The following is a 25,023-nucleotide window of genomic DNA, read 5'->3' on the forward strand; positions in this document are numbered from 1 at the left end:
CCACAAATTCCCAGAAATGCATCTTTCCAAGTATCTGACCTGTGTCTGAGAATCTGATGTCTTTCACATGTTCAGTCTGTTTAAAAATAAAGTTTAAAAGTTAAAGGTACCTCAAATTAGAGGGCTAATTTTCAGCCTTTGCTTACCTGCACTGGTGCAGCCTACCCCCATGTAAAGCACCTTCTCCTACCTGTTTTAAACCAACCCTTCACTCGTTTAAGTTAGTTCCCCTTAGCTACTATTTGCAGTGTTCGGTGAATAATATTTCTGCATTCACTTTCTCTACTGTTTTCTTAATTTTTTTAACCTCTTGCTTTGCTTTCTCCTCTACAAACTGATGAACCTTGGCCTTTTCTGTCTCTCCTCATGAGGCAGCTACTCCATCACCTTGACCAGTCTTCCCCATACCATCACCGCGATGTGGAGACCAGAGCCACACAGCACCCAACACGAAGGTGCATGGAGGCTTGGCACAGCAGCAGAATGGTGCTCTCCATCCCATTCCCCATTCTTCCTGATGACACCAGAAGGTTGATCCTCTGATCTCAGGACTGCCAAGGGTGATGCCACCACGTACTCCCCACGTGGTGGCTGTCCCATCCCATACACAGTGCTATGCTATGGGACAAAAGCGTGCTTTGTGTGTCCATGTTCTGACCAGAACTAAATACCAGCTTTAAAATTTGGACAAACAATGCTTTTTGCTGGTTAGAATCTTATTTACTATTCTTCCCCCTAATAATCCTTCCTTAATTTAAAATACAATATTGTTTTCTAATTTTTTTTTAAATACTGGCTTTGATTTCATAAGTGGTACTTTAGAAGTTTAGTGCTCATATTTTAGCCAGAAAGGAATATTAAAGCAGTTTACAGTTAACTATGCTCTTTTGCAGCTGTAAAAATCCATATTGATTGTCTGACAGAATTGGACTCCCATCCATTTTCAGAGAACACAGATAACAAAACATTCATACTTTGAAAAACATGTCAGACAATATATAATCTTATTTGCAGAAGTGTTCCCAAAGCCATGGTGACAAAGTAGCTGAGTTTATGTCATGACCGAAGTACAGATGTTCTTGTTCAAAAGGGGAGAAAAAAGCTCATCTGGATGCTACATTTTGACACTTGAAAACCCAGTGAGCAATGGAGCAGAGGAGGAACAGGTTTGCAGTCAACAGAAAGGAATTCTCACTGTCTCTGGAATAGTTATCACATCTTCACCACTGCTGTAACCCATCTCAGTCATCTGCAGGAGCCACAGCCCACCAGTTAGCCCATGACCAACCTCTCCAGGGTCCGTCCATTTGTGCTGCTCCACTGTGGTGTGACACTTGAAATAACCTACGAGAGATCCCAGAGACCACCAGTAAGTCTAATATCAATGGTGCGTGTGTGTGTCAGGATAAAGACGCAGCATTAGCTTGAGTTGCTTGCTTCTCAGTTCTTCTTATATGAGGTACAGGCATTCCTGCCCTAGCAATGCTCCACCGGCACAGGTGCCAGCCATAAACACATTGCTATGGCAAATGCAAAATGAGTGGGCCTTTTCAGATCCTAATCTTTAGTAAAACAAAGAAGAACTATCAAACATTGATGTCTACAGAGGATAACTGAACATCCTATGCTACTTTGAACTTCAAGACTTTTTCTTTAGCACAGGACCCAAAGTCATGTCTCCCCACCTACTACCAGACAGATGCCCTTTGGTAGTTCGGACCCTAACACATTTGTTAACGACCATTCTCCCACATCAGGGTTCACCAGAAAGATGCCTCATCTCATGGTCACGGCCCAAAGCGCTCCTGGCTCATCCGTTTCCTGCCTCACTTCTCCATGTCTCAAGCCTGCAATAGCCAAGACACACGGCCTGAGCTCACAGCCCACCCCACTAAGTGCATACCCAGCTGTAACAGCTATCTTCAGGCCACCTGCACTTGCAAAACATGGGCTTTTCTGGCATGTTCCACCACAGTTGCTTTGTGAACACCTTGACTACATAAGGGTGCCCTAGAGAAAAACACCTGAGGCAAATAGCCAGCTTTGCATAGCCTGCACAGACAGTCCTGCCGCACATACCTGCGAGCAAGGCTCCTAAATGGCTGATTCAGGCCCACCTCCACGCTACAGGACAGCTAGAGCTGGGCAAACTCGATCAGGCTGTGCCGCACAGCCCAGAGGGAAGACAAGGCTGTGTGAGCTGGGATGTTTCCTCTTCCCTCAGGCATAGACGGCAGCAGCCTTTTTCTGAAGTGCCTCCTCAGGTAAAGGAGGCAAAGGCCCCCCGTGGGACACGCGCTGGGTCAGTGGCTCCCAGGCCCAATGCCAGAAGTGCGTACCTACCCTCAGCTTCACAGCACTCAGCCCCACTGAAAAGAGGGCTGCTTCTTGTGGCTGGCAGCCCCAGGCTCACAATGATCAGCCACAAACAAGTTTTCTGGTACAGGAGTCCACTGGTGGAGCACACACTGCTCGTCAGAGGCTTGCTTATGCTTGGCCCATTTCACAAAACACACTGAGGTTTGCCTGGTACACATCTCCTGATGGAGAAAGCAACAGAGGGGACATAATCCCCTACCACCACTGCTAGCCCCTACTTCCCCACTTTCTGGTACACATACATTCACGTCAAGATACACAAATGTTGCCATGGATGCATACACCACAGTGTTGTCAGTCAGTAGGGAAGAATCACTGATATAATACGAGTCAATGGCAAAGGGCACAAAGCCTTTATTTGTTCGATCACTTCCAGCACGACACCTAGAAACACTACCAACCACATCTATGGCAGCCAAGGCCACCTTTGCCTGATTATATCACTGCACAAGCTCCTGTGATGGCAAGCAAAAGCAGGAAATACATCTATGCAGCTAGGATCACCTCAGCCCTGGCATAAGACAAAACGCTATTAGCACTACCCGCTCACCTCAGCATGTAGGTCTTATACCGCCCTTTCCCTTCACTACCAAGGTAGAGCCTCTCCCCTTTCCTGCACTTCATGTAATGCTATTTTCCAAAACACATGCATTTTTTCTTATTCTCCCAACAAACATCCCCATTTGCTGAGGCAATACTGATCTTGCCACCCAACATGCTCCTGCAACACAGACTACACTTACATGCACACTGTACACAACAGAGTCAGTTCCTGTAGGGACTGGGATAAAGGGAGGGAGGTGTCTGGAAGCACTGACCAGTTCCTGCCTTACCATATTTCTAGCCACAGGCACCAACAGGGTTGTAGAGGTCAAACTGGGGAGTGCAACCAGACCATATTTCCTTGAGGAATATGTTCTGGAGTGGAGCAACCACATGTGCAATTGGACATCTCAATCTTTGCCAGGGTGGCTGCCTATGGCCATCTTGCAATCTCTTTTGGGTGTGGAAGGTGAGTAGAGAGAAGGAAGCTTCACCCTTCCCCTGGCCAACCCATCATTGTTAGATATGCACTGATGGATAAAAGCTTTCCTCTGTCATCAGACAATGTGTGTCCCAGAAGTGTAATCCCCAGGGCATCAACTCCACCCCAACATTACAAAAAAAAAAAAAAAAAATCAAGACATTTACTGAAATCAGAACCCTTCTCTGTACTGGCACAGGGAGTTCTGAAACCATAGGCAGCAGGAAAAGATGGTTGATGCATGATGATGACACCTCTCCCAAAACGTCTGTCAGCCTCAGCAGCCTAAGCAGCCGCCAAGAGAAAAGGTGGGCTGTCTCTGTATGGCACCTCTGCTCCAACACAAGTGGGTCAGTTATGAGCAGAGCTCTGCCAACTCCTCCCTGAGGTGCTGGGGCACCTTACCACATGGACCAGTAATGCTGAGCCACACCACAAACAACTGCTAGCACAGTCTTTCGCACAGAGAGGTTTGGATTTGAACACACACAATTAATCTTGCAAATACTCATTCGATCAGCTTACAAAAAACTGTCTCATACTACCCTTAAGAGCAACAGAGCCCCATGTTGCAAAAGGAACTCCAGCACAAAATCATGGCTTTGGTCTGCTTAGGTATGCCTGCCTGATTGCTTCACAAGGGCACTGGGCAGTGAGGACAGCTGCCTTCCCAATCATGAAACTCCATTTTCAGTACGATAATATCAAAGGTGATGCAAGCGCAGAGAGGCAGCAAGGGCACAATGTCTGCACGGTTACCTGCAGGTGAGGTGACAGCCTGCAGAGGATCACTTAAGTTGTACATCCCCCACAGTGTAAGGCAGGGGAGTAAGACCCCAGCAACAAATCCATGTGAGTCTAATAACAGGCTGATTCTGCACACGTGAAAGATTAAACTCATTCTTTCCTATTAAAAAAACATGGCATATTTTCTGTTCAAATAATTACACCACCTTGTTAGTGAAACCACCCTCATGGTTAATACTGTATGTATATAAATAGAAGATTTAATTATAAAAGATGGTGACTAATTAACCAACAACAAGCCAGCCCATTCCCCAAGCCAAAGCTGATTTTATTTGCCTTTCTTCATTTTTGCAGTCTTTTCTTTCCGCTTCTTCACATGCTTTGGAATTTTGTTTTTTCTCTTCTCTCTTTGGGCTTCTTTGACCATCTTTTTCCTTTCCTATAAAGAATTAAAACACCATTCATTTAAAGCCAGTAGGAATGACATATTTTGAGCAGGCCTGTCAATCTTTAAATTAATTAACACATCACATCAAATACGCTGTTATCAAGAAGAAAAAAAAATCTGTGGGAGTGAGGAGAAGAAAGAAAAAAGGAAGTGTATCAGTCTGCAGCTCCAGCCCCGGGCTAATGACAATACAAAATTCAAACTAGTTAAAACCTGAGTTTCACGCAACCTTTGAAGAAAGACAACAAGAAGTATGCAACTCATGTTATTTATAGCAAATATTATACAATAATAAGTCTGATCTAAATTTTCTGTTACCCATAGGGCTACTGTAGTATGTGTTTTTAAACACCACACAAAAATACTGATCCAGTAACTGTTGTAACAGGGGCTAGGCCACTGCAACACACTATAATTTCTGACAGTGCAGAGACTATGCTCAACTGGAAAAAAAAATCAGCATAACAGAAGACAGGGAGAAGGAAAGCAATCACCACTGATCAATCATTCAACCTACCAATACACTTGTGGGATACCAAAAAGTTCACCTTACTCGCACAATAATAAGTCCAAATGAAAACCTGTCCGTAAGGATGAGAAGTGACCAAGACATCCCTGTTTCATGTCTGAAAGGCAGTAGCTCTACATTTCCAGATAGGTACAAAAAGCTTGTAGTAGAACAATGCAGTTTCATTCAATGGACTTGGAACCTACTACATTATCTTTTCTAAAAGGGAAAAAAATCCAAAAAACTAACAAGCAATACCCCACACCTCAAACCCCCTAAACCTAGCAAGTTTCATCCTTCTTTTGCATAGAACCTAAATGGCTGCCAACAGGCTCTCACCCATGGTCGATGCTCTGTAGAAGAGCCTCACAAGAACAGAGCATACTTGTTCTGCAGTTTGGAAAACAAAACCTGTTTGGAAAAAATATATTCCCCTTGTATGCCTGCTGTAAGTTTCTTGCCCACAGCAAAGCTAGACAGTCTGTGCCAATGGGATTAGAAAAGCCACTGTAGTACACACACCATCACCAAATCCCCAGTTGGACAGATCAAGAGGTCCCAATTCGCCGGGCAGAAGGTGGTCAGTCAGGAGCAACACTGACCTGCACACCAAGGCCTACAAGCACAGCCAGAGGGACTGAAGATCCACCCAGGCTGCACTAAGTTCTGCTTTGCATGGCCTTAGAGCTCCCTACAGAGATCACTCTTCTAGTTTTGTCTAGGCTAGAGAGCACTATGTCATGAAGTTCCTCTACACAAAAACACCATTAATAAAACATCTGTAATGAAATTACTTTCTATTCTCTTTCCAAATTCTCTTTCTCATTCTCTTTCCAAAACAGAAAAAGTCTACAGCTTGTTTCAGACAAGAAGTAGGAAGAACCACTCAGAACTACGTTTGGATTTTTTTCCTGTCATTTGGGCAGATGTAGGAAAATGAGCAGTTCCTGGCCAGCTGACCTTTTTATCCATGGTAACTTCAGCAGGAAGATCTTTGGGATGCCGAAATTCTTTACAACCTGAATCAGAGTCCTCTGAACTGCTGTCTTCATAATCAGAGCCTGTTTCTGACTCATCTGCCTTCTCAAGAAGTGCAGGAATCTGTAAAAGATACATGAAGAGGGGATTCATCTCAAACCCAAACTCAGTAGCCTAGCAACAAAATAGACGATTTAAAAAAATCTCCTACAAAGAAACCCTCAAGCAAGCTTGTGTCATCTCCTCTACTTACAGCCACCATTGAGTCTCAACAAGAAGAGCGAAAAAGAGGTTGATCCAAATTAAGAACAGGAAATCTACAATATACAGCATAGGATCTTTTAGGTTACGGCTCACAGCACAGATGTATTGGCACTCCCAAACTGATTTCCCTAAGTTAAACTGCAATTTCCTAACATAGATGAAAGCCAATTTTTAATTATACTTGGATCATACCAAAATCTACCTTAGGGGCACTGTATATAGGCTTTAGAGCAAGTACAAGCATCTACACTGCAAAACACGCTTATTCTTAAACAACACTGGAGACTGTGCCACAGCCTGATCTCTTCCCATATTTGTAATTCCATTTTAAAAAGTCTACACCACTGCCAAGTAATGGGCAGAAACAAACGCCCTGCAGACAAGAAGCTTCTTCCATTGTCACAAGCTTCAAGACGAGGTGTTCTCTGTACTCCCTATGCACACTTTTATGAAAACGGCTAAAATGAAGGATTTCAAAAAAGGCCTTCTCACCTTCTGAACACCAGACAAATCCTTCTTCAGCCCTGTCACAGTCTGGTAGAGAATCTACACCCAGAGACACAGAAACAAAATGTTACCAAAATGCATGTCTTAAATCTTTGCACACAGAAAAGATGAGTATCTCATAAAAGATGGTAATTTTAGCATCAATACTAACCAAAGAATTTTAAATACAACACTAAATTCAGTATTCCATGCCTTGGTAACAAGGCTTCCATTTTTGTTTGTTGCTACCAGTTTTTACTAGGAAAAATTCCTATTTCCTCCCCTTTTTTTTCTTTTCTTTCTTTCTCTCTTTTCTTTTTTTTTTTAGCACCTCTACATTATCTACTCACATTATCTTGCTGAACACTCAATGCCATATCCTCTTCTTTCAGTTTCATCATTATATCCACATCTCTCTCATAGTTTTTAACATCGGTCAATGTGCGAGGTATGTAAGCCTTCTTAAACACCTACCAAAGAGAAAGGAAACACACATACTCATTTACATATAGTTTCATGATGTTCTTCCATCCTAATTACATATCCTTCAGAGAACAACCATGAGGGATTTCATGGCTCAGAGAAACTAAAAATGAACATAGCAGTCACACTACCATTTGTATTGCAGAGTTTTTTGTTTGTTTTTTTTTTTTTTTCCTGGAGCAGGCTCTAAATACACAACCTACAGGTTGTTGATAGCTCATCACTAATAAGGCTCCTACATTACTATCACTACTAGCAGCCAACTTAGGGACTTCACCAGTCTCTCCAACTTCCTCTTTACTGATTTGAATTTTTTATTCTGAAGTTTTCATTGTTATGTTTACAATGTCTTCAGGGGACAACTCCATTAAAACAAGCTCTTACAACTTAAACTCTCTATATAAAAATTCCTCTTCAACCTACACTCCAACTCAAAAAGGGTTTCACAGTACTGTACTGGTGCAGAAACCTAACTGCAGTATCAACAACATACTTAAAATTTATCAGGCAATCTTTTTGAGACAATCCTCCAGAAAAATTAAGTCTCTACCAGATCAGACAGAAGTATTTTACTTCTCTTTTCCACGGTATCAGCTCAATCCCAGAAACATATTCAGTACACTTTATGATCCTAAGTACTAGACTAAGAGCTGCATGGACAGCAGAGACCCTGTCTCCACAGAACTTGCTCTTAATCAGCTCTATTTTTTCACGAGGGAAGTTACACAAACTAGCCTGAGGTAATGCGAGAAGTGAGAGGGGTAAAAACTTAACTTCGATGCTACTTAACCACTTTACATTCTCTAACTGGACAGTACCTTCATGTAAGACAAGGAATAATTTGTTTGCAAAAGATGGACTTGCAACAAGAAAAATAGCATTTGACTCTGTAATTCAAAAGGATTTGTATGCTCAAGATATCTTTGGAAACAAAAATCGTTCATTGGTCAAGCTTGAGCCAGCAGCAATCACTAAAACCTACAGCAGTCACTAAAACCTACAGCTCCACGAGAAAAAGAAAAGTCTTTGATGAATTTATTTTTATCCAAATAAAACTTCTTCCAAGGATAAACACTGGGTGAACTACTACAAATAGGTTCTCATACAAATTCTGCACCATTTTTTTGTTGTTGTTCCTGGTTTTTTATTATTAATTTAACTCTTCTGTAACAGAGAGATAAGATCGAAAAACCAAATAAAGACTGTTTTATCTTTGCATCAAGCCTTCCCAGACCACTAGCAGTTTTCATTATGCAACAGAACAGACTTGAGGTGGTTCTTCTTACATGCAAAAGCAAGGGAGAGAAACAGTATGTGGAAGACTGAATGAATGAGACAGGGAACAAAGGCACGTGGGCAATTTCATTAATGCATCCATCTGAATATCATCTGTATTCTCCTATTTCTAGATCACCAGTACAAAAAAATACTGGCACAATTAGAACTCCACTCTTTTATCATTGTTGTTGTTAACTGAAGCGGAACTGAAGATACATCAAGGGACCTAGCTACAAGCAAACATACTGGTTTAAGTAATTGAGTATTTGCCATTTAACACCTGATCAATGTCACTTGCTTTTACACACGGCATCCTTCAATACTTCACTTCTCAACTAGTTCAGAACACAGCAATATCACTATGTTTTATTTATCAACTGTGCATTTTGCCAAATAGAACAGTTTTCATTGTTCAGAGGAGGAAAGGTTAATTTTAATTTCATAGCAGAAACAAAAATCCTCACTTACCTCCTCATCCACTTTATCTTGACTAGATCTTTCCTCCTCTGTTCTTTTTGATGCTATTTCCATTGCCTGAAGAAATATAAAGCAATACAAAGGTATCACTCTTTAGAATCGCATCATTTAATCCAACTAACCATTCCCATCTGTATTTCTCCCTGTACTCCCCACTCTCACTCACAAAACGCTCCAGCCCTCCTTATGGCAATGCCTTGAGCGACCCCTAACGGTAACCAGCGTTTCTGCAAAGCACAAGTACAGATCTGCTTTAAGAACACGCATGCTCACTGTTACTTCTAGACCAAATTATAGCAGGTCTAGCTTTACTGTAATATGTAACAGTGCAAGGGCACTACAGTGAGCAAAGCCCAGTCTTGGAATCTGCTGTTTTCACCGTCACACACAGAGTAAGCCAGAGAAACACAAGGAAGTGAAAGCCATAAAGCACAGCTCTACTTCTCTCAACTTCCAGTATGACTGAAAGCACACAGCATCTGGAAATCCCCATGCCATAGTATCTGGACAACACTCAGCCTCATGGTCTTGACTAGGAACATGGCCAGGAACAATATCTCATATGTCCACTCTGATCATGACGTATGTGGGCCCTTCCTCATTTACCAGCCCCCCCCCCCTTTTTTTTTTTTTTTTTTAAATTTCCCTCCTCCTTTTTCAATAAACATTTGACTGGGAGCAGAGGACTGACAGCTACAGACAAAATGCATGGGTGCTGCCAGCGACACCAAGCATTTTACCTCCTCCTAGAATAAGGATGTCCTACTAGCCATGATATTTGGCTAATGAGACTGCATACTTTGGAGTAATACTGCTCTAAGTCACTCCCTTCCTCCCTCAGCCCGCCCTACTGAAGTCTGCAGGGTTAAGTCTTAAATTAATTCCCAACTCCATTCTCCGTGTCAGCATGGGTATATTTCTGCAGAACTAAGTAATCTTTTCTTTCCTTTTCAAAAAGGAAACAAAAGATTTAAAGCATCCTGGTTTTCATGTAAATAGCACCTCAGACAGATGTTTGAGTTTTCATGCTTAGGCTTTTTCAGAAAACATAAAATAAAGATGTGTTCATCCTGTAACAGTATAAATGGAAAAGACCCGTATGCATTTTTGAAGGAATGGCATAATGCAATGTAATGTACCAGTCCACTTCAACAGCAAGATGTAGAGCAAACAAGATGGAGTTTGAACTAGATCTGAGTTTATTGTTCAAATCTACCTACATAAGCAACAAGGCCATGCAATCTTACCTTTGACAGATAGTCATCAAGGTTCTCACTTGTGATAGAAGGATCAGTAATAAACTCAAACAGTTCCCTCACAGTCATCACCGCAACATTGTGCTTTCGGAAAAAGCCTATCAGGAATCAAGGGCAGAGACAAAAGACCTTAAATAATGATGTACAACATATGCAGCTGTGATGTTAAGTGACAACTGCAGCAACATAACAGCTCTGATGACTTAGGATAGCAGCATATATTGTACTGGCTTTAGATATCAGATGACCCTTGGGGACCTGAAATAAAATTGTTCATCTTCCCAGTGCAACAAATACTGAAAAAAGAATAGAACTGAATAAATGTAAGTCAAATCAACTTCAGCAGGAGCCATACTGAATGGAGCAGAGGCTACGGAGGACAAAGTAAACAATTTAAGACAGGTGTAATATTTGCAACGGTTGAGATGAAAAATCTTTTCAAAAAATAAGGAGTGCAGATCTTAAACTTTTGCCAAACTGAAGTATCTACTGAAACAGTGCAGCCTAGTTATGATCCACTGAAATGAAAAGAAACACGGGACACACTAACATATCAGAATTTTCCCCTCTTACTATACTCAGAATTGGTTTCTTGACTCAAGTATAACTGATTTTGGAGGTTGTGCTTCTGTATGGGAAAACAGCAGTGAAACACACAAAGGACTGCTTAGTAAGTGTTTCCCTGCTAATGTTCTCATAAGATATCTCACCCATGAGAAATCAACCATAGAAAAAACAAAAAAAATAGTTTGGAGGCAGCACTCTGTGCCCATGGAGCCACAAATCTTTGCAATGCTCACAGCTAAGGCAGAGCATAAAGTAAGGCATTTCTTACAGTTTTTGTAGGAGGACTACACAGCAGTGGCAGAAAAAGCAGAAAAAAAAAATCAGAAAACACTGCAAGTCACTGAGGCACTGGCATTTAGATAGGGCAAGCCATAACACATGAAAAAAAAAAAAAAAAACAAGGTTGCAAATATCTGAGCCAGAAGGGATCAATCAGAAATCCATGAACAGAAAAGGAATAAGGAACAACAAACATACTGGGTATCAAACACAGCATCAAAATGTATATATTTTTTTCCACAAACTTTCAGAAGTCTCTGTAAAATTTGAAAAATCATTTGGAAAAGAAAAGGGAGGGGTTGGAAAGCAGCCTGCACCAACACATTTTTTGTTCTCAGGGAGAAACGCAGCCTAACAGAAAACATTTGTCTGTTGCATAACATACGCACTCACTCATGAAGACTGAATTTTTAAGAGAAAAATACTGTAAAGGTATCCTGTTTTAGCAAAATACTATGACAAGTCTACAATCTCTAATAAATTACTCTATACCTTGATCTTCTAAGTGGACCTATATAAATAAATACAAGGAACTCTGTGACACACAATAACTTCTTGCAAATTAAAGAATTCCAGATGTGGATTACACTCACAGAAGGACATATCGGTCTGTCTGCACAGTCCTTCAAGTAAGGAAAGTTAAGGCTGGGGGAGGCGCTGCTGCAGACTGGGACTCTGACCTCTACCTTCTATTGTAAATCTGATATTCAGACAGGTGACTCATTTCATCCAGATGACTTCTAGCAAAATAGGCTACACTGTCTTCTGAACTCAGCACAGAACACAGTTCCCCAAGGAACCTAGGAGAACCTAGGAAAGGGAGCATTTAACTGGTTTGACAGCCTCTACAGCCAGAGTCATAACTCAAAGACAATTCACCTTTCTGAAAAAGACATCTATACAAACAAGAGTGCAGCCCACTCACCATTAACATTGGCACAGTCCTTTCGCAGAAACTCCAGTGCATGTGGATGGTCATGCTCCACTGCCTGAGACACGTCAATGATGTGCACATCCCCGCTGTGGTACCTGGGGACAAACACACCAAGTCGCATGACTCCACCAATGTTACACAGGAGATTATTGAAGGGCAGGGGACAAAGCATGCTTCAAACTTAAGAACCCACAAACAAACTTAACGTATTTCTCTAGAATACATCTCACATATTAGAGCCAGAGTGGGTTTTTTTTGGTGAACCCTTTCACTCCTTTATCCAACATGTACTATTAAACTCTAAAGGAATAGCTCCTCAAGAACACACAAAACTGTCTTAGGGGTAAGGAGAGAAAAAAAAAAAGTATGTATCTGTATGTCCCTCACTAATGCTTTCACTAGTTGATAATTTGTTGTTCTGGTGTTATTATTTTTTAAACATAGATCTCAGATCTAGGTTAAAATCTACATAATTAATTAGATAAATTGAGAAACAGTCACAAAAAGGACCCACCCACCCTTAAAGGTAGATTATTACACTCAAATTTATACACAGCAGTTGCCAGCACATACATTTCAAATGTCACAATTCAGAACAAAGTTTAAAAACATACAGCATATTAAATTCACTGAGATCTGCATGAACAAGTCTGGCATCTTGGTACATTCTTCTCATGTACTGGATGATTTGCAGGTACAGCTCCCGGACTTTCAAGTCAGATAACTGAGCATTCTTCAGCAGAGGAGCAGGCCTTAAAGTTACAACACAAATAATAGAAAGTGAATACTTTTTTCCTTCTTCATAACTTCTGTAAATGCTTTAACTGCTATACCCAATCCTTCAACTCAGTGCGTCTAAAAAGTCAGCATGAGCAGCTAAGTGCATGGAGCCAGCATGTAAGGCAGGAAAGCTTGTGTTACGTTGACAAAGTTACTGTAGCTGTTTCCAAAAAGAACTAAGAAGTTGGGACAGGTTACATTAACATTTGTACTACAAACTAATGAACTACAAATACTATTAGGAAGCCTTTCTAGCCATACTCTCGTTAAGTCATTTTCTGGATTCATGTTGCACACAGCTGATGTTTTGGAATCATGCAGACTGTCTGCAGCAGTAGCTGGCAAACATCTGGGTATTCTACGGGTCACATACACAGGTAGGAATAACAAGTTAATTACAGAGGCCTAAAGTAATAGGTAAATGGTAGGTAAATACAGAGGGTTTGTTTGTTTTTAATAAACCTTTGTGGAAAGCTACTAATAAAGAGAATCATTTTGATTTTCTACAGATACATACCTATCACCTTTACCAATAAAGCCCATGACAAGCACATGACTTCTTAGCATAATTGGCTCTGGGCAAGGTATCTGGGCTGTATTCAACCTGTAACACGGGAAGAAAACCACAAAAAACTAAATACAGAATAACTCTACTATATGCATTGCAAGAGTGCCTACAGGAGCTCTGTTGCTTTAAACTTCACACACAGTAAGAGCTCCTCCGCTCAGGCGACTCATGCTTGTGAAGAACAACTAGGAAACAAATGCAAAAAAAACAGCCATTCTGCTCTGACCCTTCTCAAAATGTTCCTGTATCAGACAAAGAATCTTTGCATAATTTTAGGTTAATGCTAGATTAACTTATACAGCACAGTGTACTGTTACTCAGTAGCAGCTATTTCCAGCCTTTCCTCGCTTTTCAATCAAATCAGAGAGTTCAGACACTGAAGAGCTTAGAGTATGAACAGCCAGACAAAGGAGTATCTTGATTGTTTTTCTCCCTCTTCCCTCTGACAAGGAAGCATAAGACACTTCTGAATATTCCAGAGACCATAAAAGGCAGTAACAGCCACAGTCTAGCAATAGAAGAGTATATCCTGTAACTTTCCAGTTACCTTTGCATGCTGAAATAAAAACTGGAAGAATCACCTTATTAAATTCCTCATTTCTTTTTCAGCCCATGTCTTCACCATTTTCCTTGGGTTGCCTTTGCAATATCCATGACGAAATCTTAAAAAAATACATAGACAAGGGGAATTCTTCAGCCAATCAACATCATATCAACACTGGTCATTTTACCACCTTTCAAACAACCCCTCTTCCCCAGTAAAACCAAGCAGAACTCCAACTCACCTGAATTCCCCACTCACATACTTATCCCGATCCTTGAACATCAGAATAGATGTTTTGTATATCTTTATTGCTCTATTCTCTCCATTCGAAGTACTGGCATGATATACGTTGGCCTATTGGATTAATAAGGGAAGAAGAAAAAGAACTCTGAATTGACCCAACCTTCTCTCCTCTTTCTGACAGCCTGGAAAACATCCCCACCTCAGCCCCTTTGTGGCACTCAGATGAATTAGTGAAATTGCACATAATGGCAATCTCTTTTTCTACCAGAGACAGCTTGCAGTAAGTACCTAAGACTGAGTAAATGTGTGAAGACGCACACAAGACAGAACCAACAACACACAAAATTCCACACCATTCATATTTTGAGACTGAAACAAGCCCTTGTGTGAAGGCTTAACTTGAGCCTGTACATTATTTACGTCCTAAAGCATGGCCTAAATATATAGTGCTGGCACCACTACACCAGGCAGAAGCATGCCTTTAATCAGAATCCAAGGACCTGGAAGAAAACCAGATCAGCCTAGGGACAAGGCATTCTAAAAATGATTTATTAATTTACTTGGAAAACTGTAGTCTGGTCTGCATATAACTTGATAATAGCAGTGCACAAATATGCTAGTTTTGCAAAAGCAATCAAAGCCCAATAATGTTTTAAACAGAATTTTGTTACACCATTAGATATTCCCATCCCTGGAGAGATGCTGAACTGATCTGATCCACATGCAATAGCCTTGCACGAAGAAAGAATTACCTGGATTTGTATGTTTTTCAGGCACTGTTTTATACTGTATATACGTATACACTCTGCAGAAGTTTCACATAGAAAGTATTAAGAATAGAATTAATTAAATGAATGACAAATTTACAATTAAGTATTCTGAGAAATCCTTCGTACTTGGGGATCACAGTAACTTGCATTTTATCTTAAAATAACTTCCTACTAATCAAGTAACACATACAAAGAATAGTACTAAAACCAAACGTTTCAATATATCTTGAGTACCATAAGCTTCCACCTAGCTTGCTGAGAAAAAGACTGTCATGTTGTCGTTTGTAAAAGAACTTACTTCTTTCCCTGTGCTGATGCAGCCATTGATTTCTGATATGACACCTCTTGTTAGCATCTTAAACAGAATCATTCGAGTCCTTGGATCCAACACCTCAAGTTCAATACAGAACAGTCAGCACAATTGCTCTCTATGAAGAGAATACAACTTACTACTACAGTCTGTTTATAGTACTATATTACAGGACTAACAGCATCAGATTATTCTTGAGGATCAAACAATAATTCAAACAACAGCCACACAGAATTTGCCATAATTCTGTAATGATGCTTCACATCCTTTAAAAAAGAAAAAGAAAAAAAACAAGTATATGTCCTTGAGATGGATCTAAAACAGACATAAGAGAATTATTTCCTACCCACAGTTGTGTTAGATGTTAAAATACGGTTTCCCTTAATTTATAGCTTTCGTAAGTGAAACCGAGCAGCTACATGGTCAAGGGCTAGTAATATTTCAGCCTTGCTTAAGAAAAAAAATAAAAACAAAGCATTTTTTGTTTGTTTCTTGGAATTTAATAAAAGTTTTAAATGAATTTCTGTATTGTATATACCATCAAATTACAACACTATGCACAAAACTGAGCTCCAAAACGTTTACAAGTACAAACTTCAAAAAAGAAATGAAAGGTTTCTTTAGAATAACAAGGCAAACAGAATTCCAAGGCAAAACTCTTGTTCCTATAGTAGCTGCTTTACCACTGATTTCAAGATTCCAGATCATTTATTCTGGTCAAAAGAGAAATTTGATGCATTAAGTACTTACTTGTTCTACTGTTGCTCTGTCTGACTTATCTTTGACTCGGTACCTAGCAAAAGTGAAAATAAAGCGATATAATCCCACACATGGGCTCAATACTTTGACAGAGTAAAACATGCCTTTCTGTTTCAAAGAGAAGATGACAGCCTCAAAACATAAGTTCATACATACAAAGGCAGAAGGCTTCTCCTGCAGGCAGGAAAAAACAAAACCAAACCAAGCCCACAAGCATCAGTGCCCTTCACTATTATGGTTATCTTCTTGCCTCCACTGCAGAGACAGGAGCATCAAAACACTGGAATTATTTAGGAAACTGATCCAGAAATCAAGAGGTTTAAGGCCAAAATGCAAACTGCATGCCATCTATTTACAGATCTTTTTTTCCTTAATAAATTCATTCAAAATTCAGGATCAAACTAAGAATAATAATATGAACTCAGAAGAGTTCTTATGTCAATGAAAACAGAGCCAGGCATGATACTCACATGTCTGCTTCCTTCTGTCTAGACTTTTCTGTGACTCTGTTTATAACGGAGTCATCAAAATTCAGCTTATCTGAAAAACATGTAAGATGATATGGAGAAGGGAAAAAAAAAATTAATGTCCTACTTTCAGTATCATCTCTGCAATTGTGCTTGCCAGCAAATATGCCACAACACAACATTCAAACACCAATGGATCTCTGATTGGGTACATAAAGCATAGAAGCTTATCTAAGAGTTTAGTTACACATCACAGTTAACCTAGCTCTCCATTCTGTCTACATTTCAAAGTAGGATTATAAAATAACAACAACTAAGACGGTCCCACAAACTTTGAGGTGCAATGCCAACCTGAATTAATGCCTTTTGGATAATATCTTACATTAAATTCATCTGCCCTTTTCTTACCACAATCTAATGCCATTTTTCTAAACAGAGCAAGCAATAACCTCCAGGATTCTGTCACCCTGGTGGATTCAAAGTGGTGCTTGATTAATTGTTAAATATGTAAGAGGTGTTGTGTCTGGACACATATACCAAGACCACTCTTTACTCTTTTCAGCCTACATTTTAGAACCACCTTGTTATGAAGGAAAATGCAACTGTTTACTGTCCCATTAAAAAAAAAATTAAAAAATCACAACTACAACTCACCCTAGCAGGCTAAGCAGAGCAGCTATTTCCATCACACGGCAAACAAGAAGCTACAAAGGCTAGGACAGCAGCCTCTTTACTTGTCACACAAACTCTACCCCTGTGAGATAACTGTTGCATAAAGTACCATACTAATACTACAGGGAACAGCAATCATCTAAAAACATTTAGCTGTGGTAGCAGCTTTGAGAACAAACAATGGCATTGTAACAGAGAGCTGATATTCTCCCACAATCCAAACAGTTCGCTCCTACAGATAAGCTGTGGAAGAAACACTTCATCTGACCTGGAGTAGTAAAGGGAAAAAGAATCCTCTAGGTCTCAAAGGGCACAGACAACAGTATGACAGCCAGTTAACAAAGACTAAAGGCAAGTCCTTTTTAATCTGTCTGGAAATGGTTAACTGCCACTCCAGTAAATTCTGGCTTAAAGCAAGCAGAACCAGTCTGAGAACATCACAGAGTGCACTGCATCTGCTTTTACAAAAAAGAAAAATTTTCTATAAACAAGACAAATATACTCACCCAAATTAATTTTATGTTCAAATTTCCTCAAAGCCTTGTCTGTAGGGGTTGACATTTTTGCTAAACAGTAACTAGGGTTCTGTCTATTTGCCTGAAACAAACGATTTGTTAACGTAAGTTGCCTTCTCTTAACAGCCTTTTGAAATACACACTGTATCATACGGAAAGTCAGCTCAGATGCCTGTGTCTATAGCTATAAACAGAAAAACAGAAAGAGCAAAGAAATGGATTGACATCCGATTTTCTTTAACTCAAGACATCAGAGTAAAAGTGACACACCAGCTATATTCCAAGAAGTGCCAAATTTCAGGGTTATATTTAGTCAGAAAACTGAGCTGCAAGTCTCTCGTATTAACACTTTTTCATCTTTAAAAGAAAGGGGAATAGCAGACAGAAACAAGGACAAAAATGAGAAGGTAGCAAGCAGAAAACTTTCAAACATGGTGCCTTTTCTTACAGGTACCCTTCTCTGAAGATAATACCTGAACACTGTTCCACCAACATTAGACAGCACAAAGCGCTAACAAAAGGCGAGAATAAATCTCAGAAGTGCCAAGTCAGACACGATAGACCGTGATCCGTACCACCCTCCTCTCAACTATTCTGTTCTGCTGGTATCAATATATAAAAAAAAATATTTTAAACCTCTGCTGTCCAAGCTGAGGATAAAGGATGCTGGTTCTTACATTGTGCGCTTTTCATTCTGCACAACGCCGAAGTTTCTAAACCAACAGCATACACTCTAAATCTATCCACTTCCAGCACTTCTCCTCACCTCCTGTATGTTCTTTTACCTCCTGTGCTATTAGTCTGTACTGGGTCTGTCTGGGATGGAGTTAAACTTTCACCACAATAGCCCGTCCAGCACTGTGCCCTGCACTTGTACCTAGAAACATATCGATACCACATGAGTGTTTTGGCTATTGCTGAGCAGCACAGGCACAGCATCAAGGCTGCCTCTCCAACTCCCCCCAAAATACCAGCAGGCTGGGATAGTCAAGAAGCAGGGAGGGGACACTGCCAGGATAGTGACGTAAACCAAGCAAAGGGATAGCCCATACTGTAAGACCTCATACTCATAAAAAGCTGGGGGGAGAGAAGGGGGACTCCTGTTACAAAACTGTTTTGTCTTCTCAAGCAACCACCATGCTTAGTGAGGCCCTGCTTTCCAAGCAGTGTCTGAACATTGCTTCCTGATGGGAAGTAAAGATCTTTTTTTCTCTCTTTCCTTCCAAATGACATTTGCCTTTTCCTTTCATTTAAATGCTCTTGTCTCAAACCCTCAGGATTGCTGTCCTCCCCCACGAGCCTGTCCTGCTGACAGGGAGTGAGAGAGTGGCTGCATGGTACCTAGCTGCCCCTAAATGTTGAACCAAAACATGGTCCAAAACAAAAACCATTTCATCCTGGGCATGTTGAGCAGGTACTGTCTTAAAATTCAGTGGTAAGAATGGGGAAGATGCTCAAAATCACAAAAAACAAATTCCAGAAACAAACAAACAAAAAAGCAACATCGCTAAAGACTGGGACAGACAAAGAGAAGGTTGAGAAAGCTAAGGAACAGAAGGAAAACTGCAGAGACAAGAGGCATCTAGCAACCGGGTTTGAGACAAGGAAGTCAAGCAGAGGCCTGGCTACAAACAGCACAGGAATAGACTCAAAGAAAGGGGATCCTCTCAAGGTAAGTTTTCCATTTGAATTTATGCTCAACATAATGTTAACATTGAACAAAGCCTCCAAATTAGTCCCATCTGCTCTTGGGTACCTTTGGTGCTTAGAAAATAGCCTTCAACGTACCTGTGGATTGCATCCAGCAGCAGTACTGTGGCACTTCATGAGTCTTCCCATCTCATCATCCCAGTCCCAGTCATCATCACCCTCCTCTTCATCATCGTTATCATCGTCACCGTCTCCTTCCTCAGCATTGACTTCTTCGTGCAAGCGTGACTGGCAATTCTCAGCGACTCCATCTTCCACGCGTGTTTCTGTGTCCTGAGTAAGTTCACTTCAAACAAATACATGCTCATGTAAGTGATCCTTATAGTCGTAAAAAAATTTAATATGTTTATCCCAAGAAAAAATTTTGCAAGGTTAGCGCTCCATGAGATGCTTGTCACCTCACTTGTCTTTAAGTACATAAATATAAGGATGCCACTGTTTTTAAAGGATAGACAGCATTTAAACCATCTCCATCACATCAGTGCTGCCTTCTGCCTTGCTCTGTGGGGACACATACCGAGATCCCTCTGCAACTCCAAACACATAGCACCCTAGAGCTACCTCCTCCAGCAAAGTGCTTTGCTTTCTGCCACAGCTGGCTCCCCTCTGACAAGACACCACTCAAACCTCCACTGGGGACCAGCAGGCAGTGGAAAAAAAATTCAGGCCTCGAGAAGAACTTGGGGGAAAAAAGAAATATTTTGGATTTGCTCGGGTCGCGCTCGAGAAAGCACATGCCGGCTGCCCTCGGACAGCTTCACCCGAGGCAGCACAACCACGCTCTCCCCCAAGTTTTTGTGTGTTTCTTCCCCCTCCGCCCCCCCCCGCAGCCCGTACCCGTCGGAGCACTCGGCGTCGTCAAACTGCCCCGGTACGGGCGCGCTGAGGACGGCCGCCTGGCACAACATGGCGGGGGGCACCCGCAGCCACCAACAGCCAGCGACCGCCGCGGGGCTGGCGCGGGGGCCGCCCGCTACGGCAGCGGCGGAGGGACAGAAACGGGCGAGAGCGAGCGCCGCGGCGGGCTGCGCAGGGCGGGGCGGCCTCCTCACGGCAAAATGGCGGCGCGAGGCAGTTCGTTAGGGCTCGGGAGGGCGGTTACTGACGTCCGTCGCTCCCTCAGTGAGCCGTGGGTGTTTAGAGCTGTGTGCGCGTATAAACTTACAGCCACGGGTCTTCTGTGATGGAGTTTACAGGGAGTAAACAGCTGTGGTGCATCTGTATAGTACCATATAATGTAGCCATAAACATCTTAGAATCATTAAGGTTGGAAATGACCTCCAAGATCATCTGGTCCAACCATCACCCTACTACCACTATTACCCAACTAAACCATGTCCCTAAGCACCACGTCCAACCTTCCCTTAAACACCCCCAGGGACGGTGACTCCTCCACCTCCCTGGGCAACTCACTCTAATGCCTGACTGCTCTTCCTGAGAAGAAGGTCTCCTAATTTCCAACCTGAACCTCCCCTGGTGCAACTTGAGGCCATTCCCTCTAGTCCTATTGAAGCCAGGGATAGAAGAATGGGGGCTTGCTTAATCGTGTTAATGATTTCTAAATAAAACAATCGTAATTATTAAAGCCAGGAATGAAAGAATGGGTCTTGCTTAATCGCTTTAAAATAGATATTGCTGAGTGTCTTTGCTTACTACTGTGCAAATTAACCGAAACAAGGAGTCTCGGGGCCCCTCACAGAAGATGTTTCCTGACAAAAATGGGGAACCTGTCTCAAAAACCAGCTGAGACTGACCTTGTGGTTTGGACAAGAGCCAAGGAGCAGCTGAGTCTGTACAAAGGCAGGGGGTCAGCTAGTGGTGCTGAAGAGGAGTTATCGGAATTCATCCCCCCGACCCCCCGACGACCACCACCAGAAGGCACTGTGCAGGTGCAGATGGGAGGAGTTAATGGAAATGACTTCTTGGAGCTAACTTTAATACAAAGTGGGGATAGGTTATGAATATATATAGGCGTATTGGGAAACTTCATGCATATGTAACTTTTTACTGCATATAACAAAAGCAAGTTGCTGCGTTAAGGTGCACATGCCTTTGGGAGCTATCTCGCATGTGCCCGGCACCGAAATAAATCACATACCTACTTTATAACTTATTTGCTTTGAGTTATAGAGTTCTTCTACAAATCACTATCACTAGTTACTTGTGAGAAGAGGCCAACCCCCAGCTCCCCACACCTTCCTTTCAGGTAGCTGTAGAGAGCAATAAGTTCTCTTAATAGCCTGAGCCTCCTCTTCTCCAGACTAAACAACCCCAGTTCCCTCAGCTGCTGCTCACAGGACTTGTGTTCCAGGCCCTTCACCATCTTGTGTCTTCGAGCCCTCTTGGCTTTGGGAAATGGCTGCTTATTTCTGCTACAGCCATCGATTCGTGGTTCCTAAAACATTAGTTATGGTCTGTGTTGTCTGCAAAAGAAACTGATTGATAAGGGTTTAATATACTCTGAAATACTAAACTCAAGTCTTTAGTAAAATAAAGCCCCATCTGAACTCCAAACAAATTCCAAGTGCTCAACCCTCACTAGAAGCACGTTAGGTCACCACAAGGCCCAGCTCTGCAGACTGGCTGACAGTAAGCCAATAGCATGCCCTTCACATTCACTGCCAGCACAGGATCACAGGGCAATGCAGGGTGGAAGGAACCTCAGAAGGTCACCTCCAGCTCAAACAGGGTAAGCTGTGAGTCAGAGCAGCTCACTCAGGGCTTTAATCCGTTAGTTTTTTTTTTTTAAAAAAAAAAACAAAAAAAAACAACAACAACAAAAAAAACAAAAAAAACAAAAAAAAACAAGGACAGAGACTGCAACAGCCCCTCGCGAGCAGCATGCTCCACTGCTTGACTACCTTCACAGGGATATAATTTTATTTCTAACCAGTCTGAGCCTTTCTTGCTTCGGTTTTTTGGCCCTCAGCCTCTTACCATGTAACACTGTGAACAGCATAGCTGCATCTTCTGTGTCACCTTGTTATAGGCACTGGCAGGCAGCTACCAGGTCCCCCTGAATCTGAGCATGCCCAGTTCCCTCAGCTTCTCTGAGCAAGACAAGTGCTCCAGATCCCTACCTATCTTGCTGACCCCCTGATGAATTTGCTCCAGCTTTGTCGGTATCTTCCCTGGGTTGGGAAGGTCCAAAACTGGATGCAGTTTTCTAGGTGCAGTCTAGCACTCACTGGAAGACAGGTAAAAGTCACGCACCTCAGCCTGCTGGCTGTGCTGCTCTTGATACAGTGCAGGATGCTACTAACCTTTCTTGCTGCCAGGATACACTACTGGCTTATGGCATCTTATTGTCTACAATGACATCCCAGGTCCTCCTCATCAGCAGCATTTCCCTGGCCAGTCAGTCCCCATCCTGTTCTGTTGAGGCTCTTCCTTTCCTGGTGCAGGACTCTATTTGTCTGTTGAAATTCACGAGGTTCCTGTTGACTCATTTCTGCACCTTGCCTGGGTCCCTCTGGGTGGCACCCCTGCACTCGTCCAAATCAGGTAGGTCACCGTCACCACCACCATCACCACCCCTGATTTGGTGTCATCTGCAAACCTTGTAAGAAGCTAGATAAGGGGTCCGCCGCTGGCCAGAGCTGAGCCAATAAGTGATGTTGTTTGCACCTCTGTGAGAGCATATTTAAGAAAGAGAAAAGAAAAAGAAAAAGAAAAAGAAAAAGAAAAAGAAAAAGAAAAAGAAAAAGAAAAAGAAAAAGAAAAAGAAAAAGAAAAAGAAAAAGAAAAAGAAAAAGAAAAAGAAAAAGAAAAAGAAAAAGAAAAAGAAAAAGAAAAAGAAAAAGAAAAAGAAAAAGAAAAAGAAAAAGAGGGAAGGGAAGGGAAGGGAAGGGAAGGGAAGGGAAGGGAAGGGAAGGGAAGGGAAGGGAAGGGAAGGGAAGGGAAGGGAAGGAAAAGAAGAAAAAAGAAAAGAAGAAAAAAGAAAAGAAAAGAAAAGAAAAGAAAAGAAAAGAAAAGAAAAGAAAAGAAAAGAAAAGAAAAGAAAAGAAAAGAAAAGAAAAGAAAAGAAAAGAAAAGAAAAGAAAAGAAAAGAAAAGAAAAGAAAAGAAAAGAAAAGAAAAGAAAAGAAAAGAAAAGAAAAGAGAAAAGAGAAAAGACAGAGGGAGAGAGAGAGAAAGATAGAGAGAAAGAAGAAAGAAAGAAATAAGAAAAGAAAGAAAGAGAAAAAGAAAAAGAGAAAGAGAAAGACAGAAAGAAGAAAGAAGAAAGAAGAGAAAGAAAAAGAAAGAAAGAAAGAAAGAAAGAAAGAAAGAAAGAAAGAAAGAAAGAAAGAAAGAAAGAAAGAAAGAAAGAGAAAGAAAGAAAGAAAGAAAGAAAGAAAGAAAGAAAGAAAGAAAGAAAGAAAGAAAGAAAGAAAGATAAAGAAGAGAAAGAGAGAGAGAAAGAGAGAAAGAAGAAAGAGAAGAAGGAAGGAAGGAAGGAAGGAAGGAAGGAAGGAAGGAAGGAAGGAAGGAAGGAAGGAAGGAAGGAAGGAACTGCTGTACAAGAGCTGGGAGAGAGAGGAGTGCGAAAACGCCCTACAGCCCCCAAGGTCAGTGCAGCAGGAGGGCAGGAGGTGCTCCAGGCAGGCAGCAGCAGTTCCGCTGCGGCCTGTGGAGAGGCCCCTGGTGGAGCAGGCTGTCCCCCTGCAGCCCATGGGTCCCACATGAGCAGATCTCCACGCTGCAGCCCGTGGAGGAGCCCCCGGTGGAGCAGGTGGAGGTGGCCTGGAGGAGGCTGCGGCCCATGGAGAGCCCCCGCAGGAGCAGGCCCCAGGCCAGAGCTGCATCCCGTGGGAGGGACCCCACATGGAGCAGGTGATGAGAGTGACCATGAAGGAGTGGCGGAGATGAAGTGCTGTAGACTGACTGCAGCCCCCATTCCCCATTCTCCTGCACCACTATGGGGGATGAGGTGGAAGAGGGTGGATTGGGGGGGGAAGGTGGTTTTGGTTTCTTTCCTTTGTTTCTCACTTCTCTAGCTTGTTAGTAATAGGCAATAATTTTTACTATCTCCCTACTCTGAGTCTGTTTTACCCATCACGATAATTGTTGAGTGATCTCCCCATCCTTATCTCAAACCTTGAGCCCTTTCCATCATATTTTCTCCCCCTTTCCCTTTGGAGAGGGGGAGCGAGAGAGCGGTTGTGGTGAAGGTTGGCTGCCTACCTGAGTAAAACCACTAGAAGAGGCTCAGAGGTTTTCATTCAAACATGTACTATGTTAGGTTTCATAATATATTCTGCATTTCAATACTCAAAAAGCAAAACTGTGAAATAAATATAATCTTAATTATCTATGAAATGTATCAGTAGCTTACACACTCATGATCTTAAGACAGCTGGAGTGTTCCAGTTTCTCCTAATAATTCTCTTTTCCTTTTGTCATAGCTGGTCTCAGTCAAGACACTACAGTTATCCTCGAGTTAACTTGAAGGAAAGGCAGTGATGAACCCTTTGCTAAATTTTGGTTCTCTGGCTGTTCAAACATTGTTAATTTTTCCCCATCGTTACATTCCCTAGAACAGAGATCATCTTTCTACCATTGAACGTAACAAAAAGAATGAAACAATTATTGAACT

The 25,023-nt window shown here is 41.7% G+C and overlaps 1 protein-coding gene across 1 annotated transcript; it reads right to left on the reverse strand.

Moving 5' to 3' along the window:
• Positions 1 to 2,709: 2,709 nt before the first annotated feature.
• Positions 2,710 to 20,492, reverse strand: RIOK1 (RIO kinase 1). Its single transcript, XM_013179291.3, has 17 exons — positions 20,284 to 20,492; positions 19,525 to 19,732; positions 17,728 to 17,818; positions 16,553 to 16,622; positions 16,074 to 16,116; positions 15,312 to 15,404; positions 14,242 to 14,354; positions 14,038 to 14,118; positions 13,406 to 13,492; positions 12,723 to 12,860; positions 12,100 to 12,203; positions 10,320 to 10,426; positions 9,064 to 9,129; positions 7,185 to 7,304; positions 6,841 to 6,894; positions 6,067 to 6,207; positions 2,710 to 4,589 (listed from the first exon to the last, which is right to left on the reverse strand). Exons 1-17 carry the CDS (start codon positions 20,352 to 20,354, stop codon positions 4,479 to 4,481), a joined length of 1,698 nt encoding a protein of 565 aa, XP_013034745.2. The 5' UTR covers positions 20,355 to 20,492; the 3' UTR covers positions 2,710 to 4,478.
• Positions 20,493 to 25,023: the final 4,531 nt, after the last annotated feature.

Source organism: Anser cygnoides, chromosome 2 (assembly GCF_040182565.1).
Source record: "Anser cygnoides isolate HZ-2024a breed goose chromosome 2, Taihu_goose_T2T_genome, whole genome shotgun sequence".
NCBI lineage: Eukaryota > Metazoa > Chordata > Aves > Anseriformes > Anatidae > Anser > Anser cygnoides.

Bases quoted from the DNA above. Each gene is read 5' to 3' on its own strand.
- RIOK1 (XM_013179291.3), bottom strand. From the start codon at position 20,354: ATGTTGTGCCAGGCGGCCGTCCTCAGCGCGCCCGTACCGGGGCAGTTT. The intron at 12,204-12,722 runs GTATGTTTTTAA...GTTTGTCCCCAG, and splicing joins CTCAGTGAATTTAATATGCT to GTACCACAGCGGGGATGTGC. The intron at 6,895-7,184 runs GTGAGTAGATAA...CTCTGGGTGTAG, and splicing joins TGAGTGTTCAGCAAGATAAT to ATTCTCTACCAGACTGTGAC.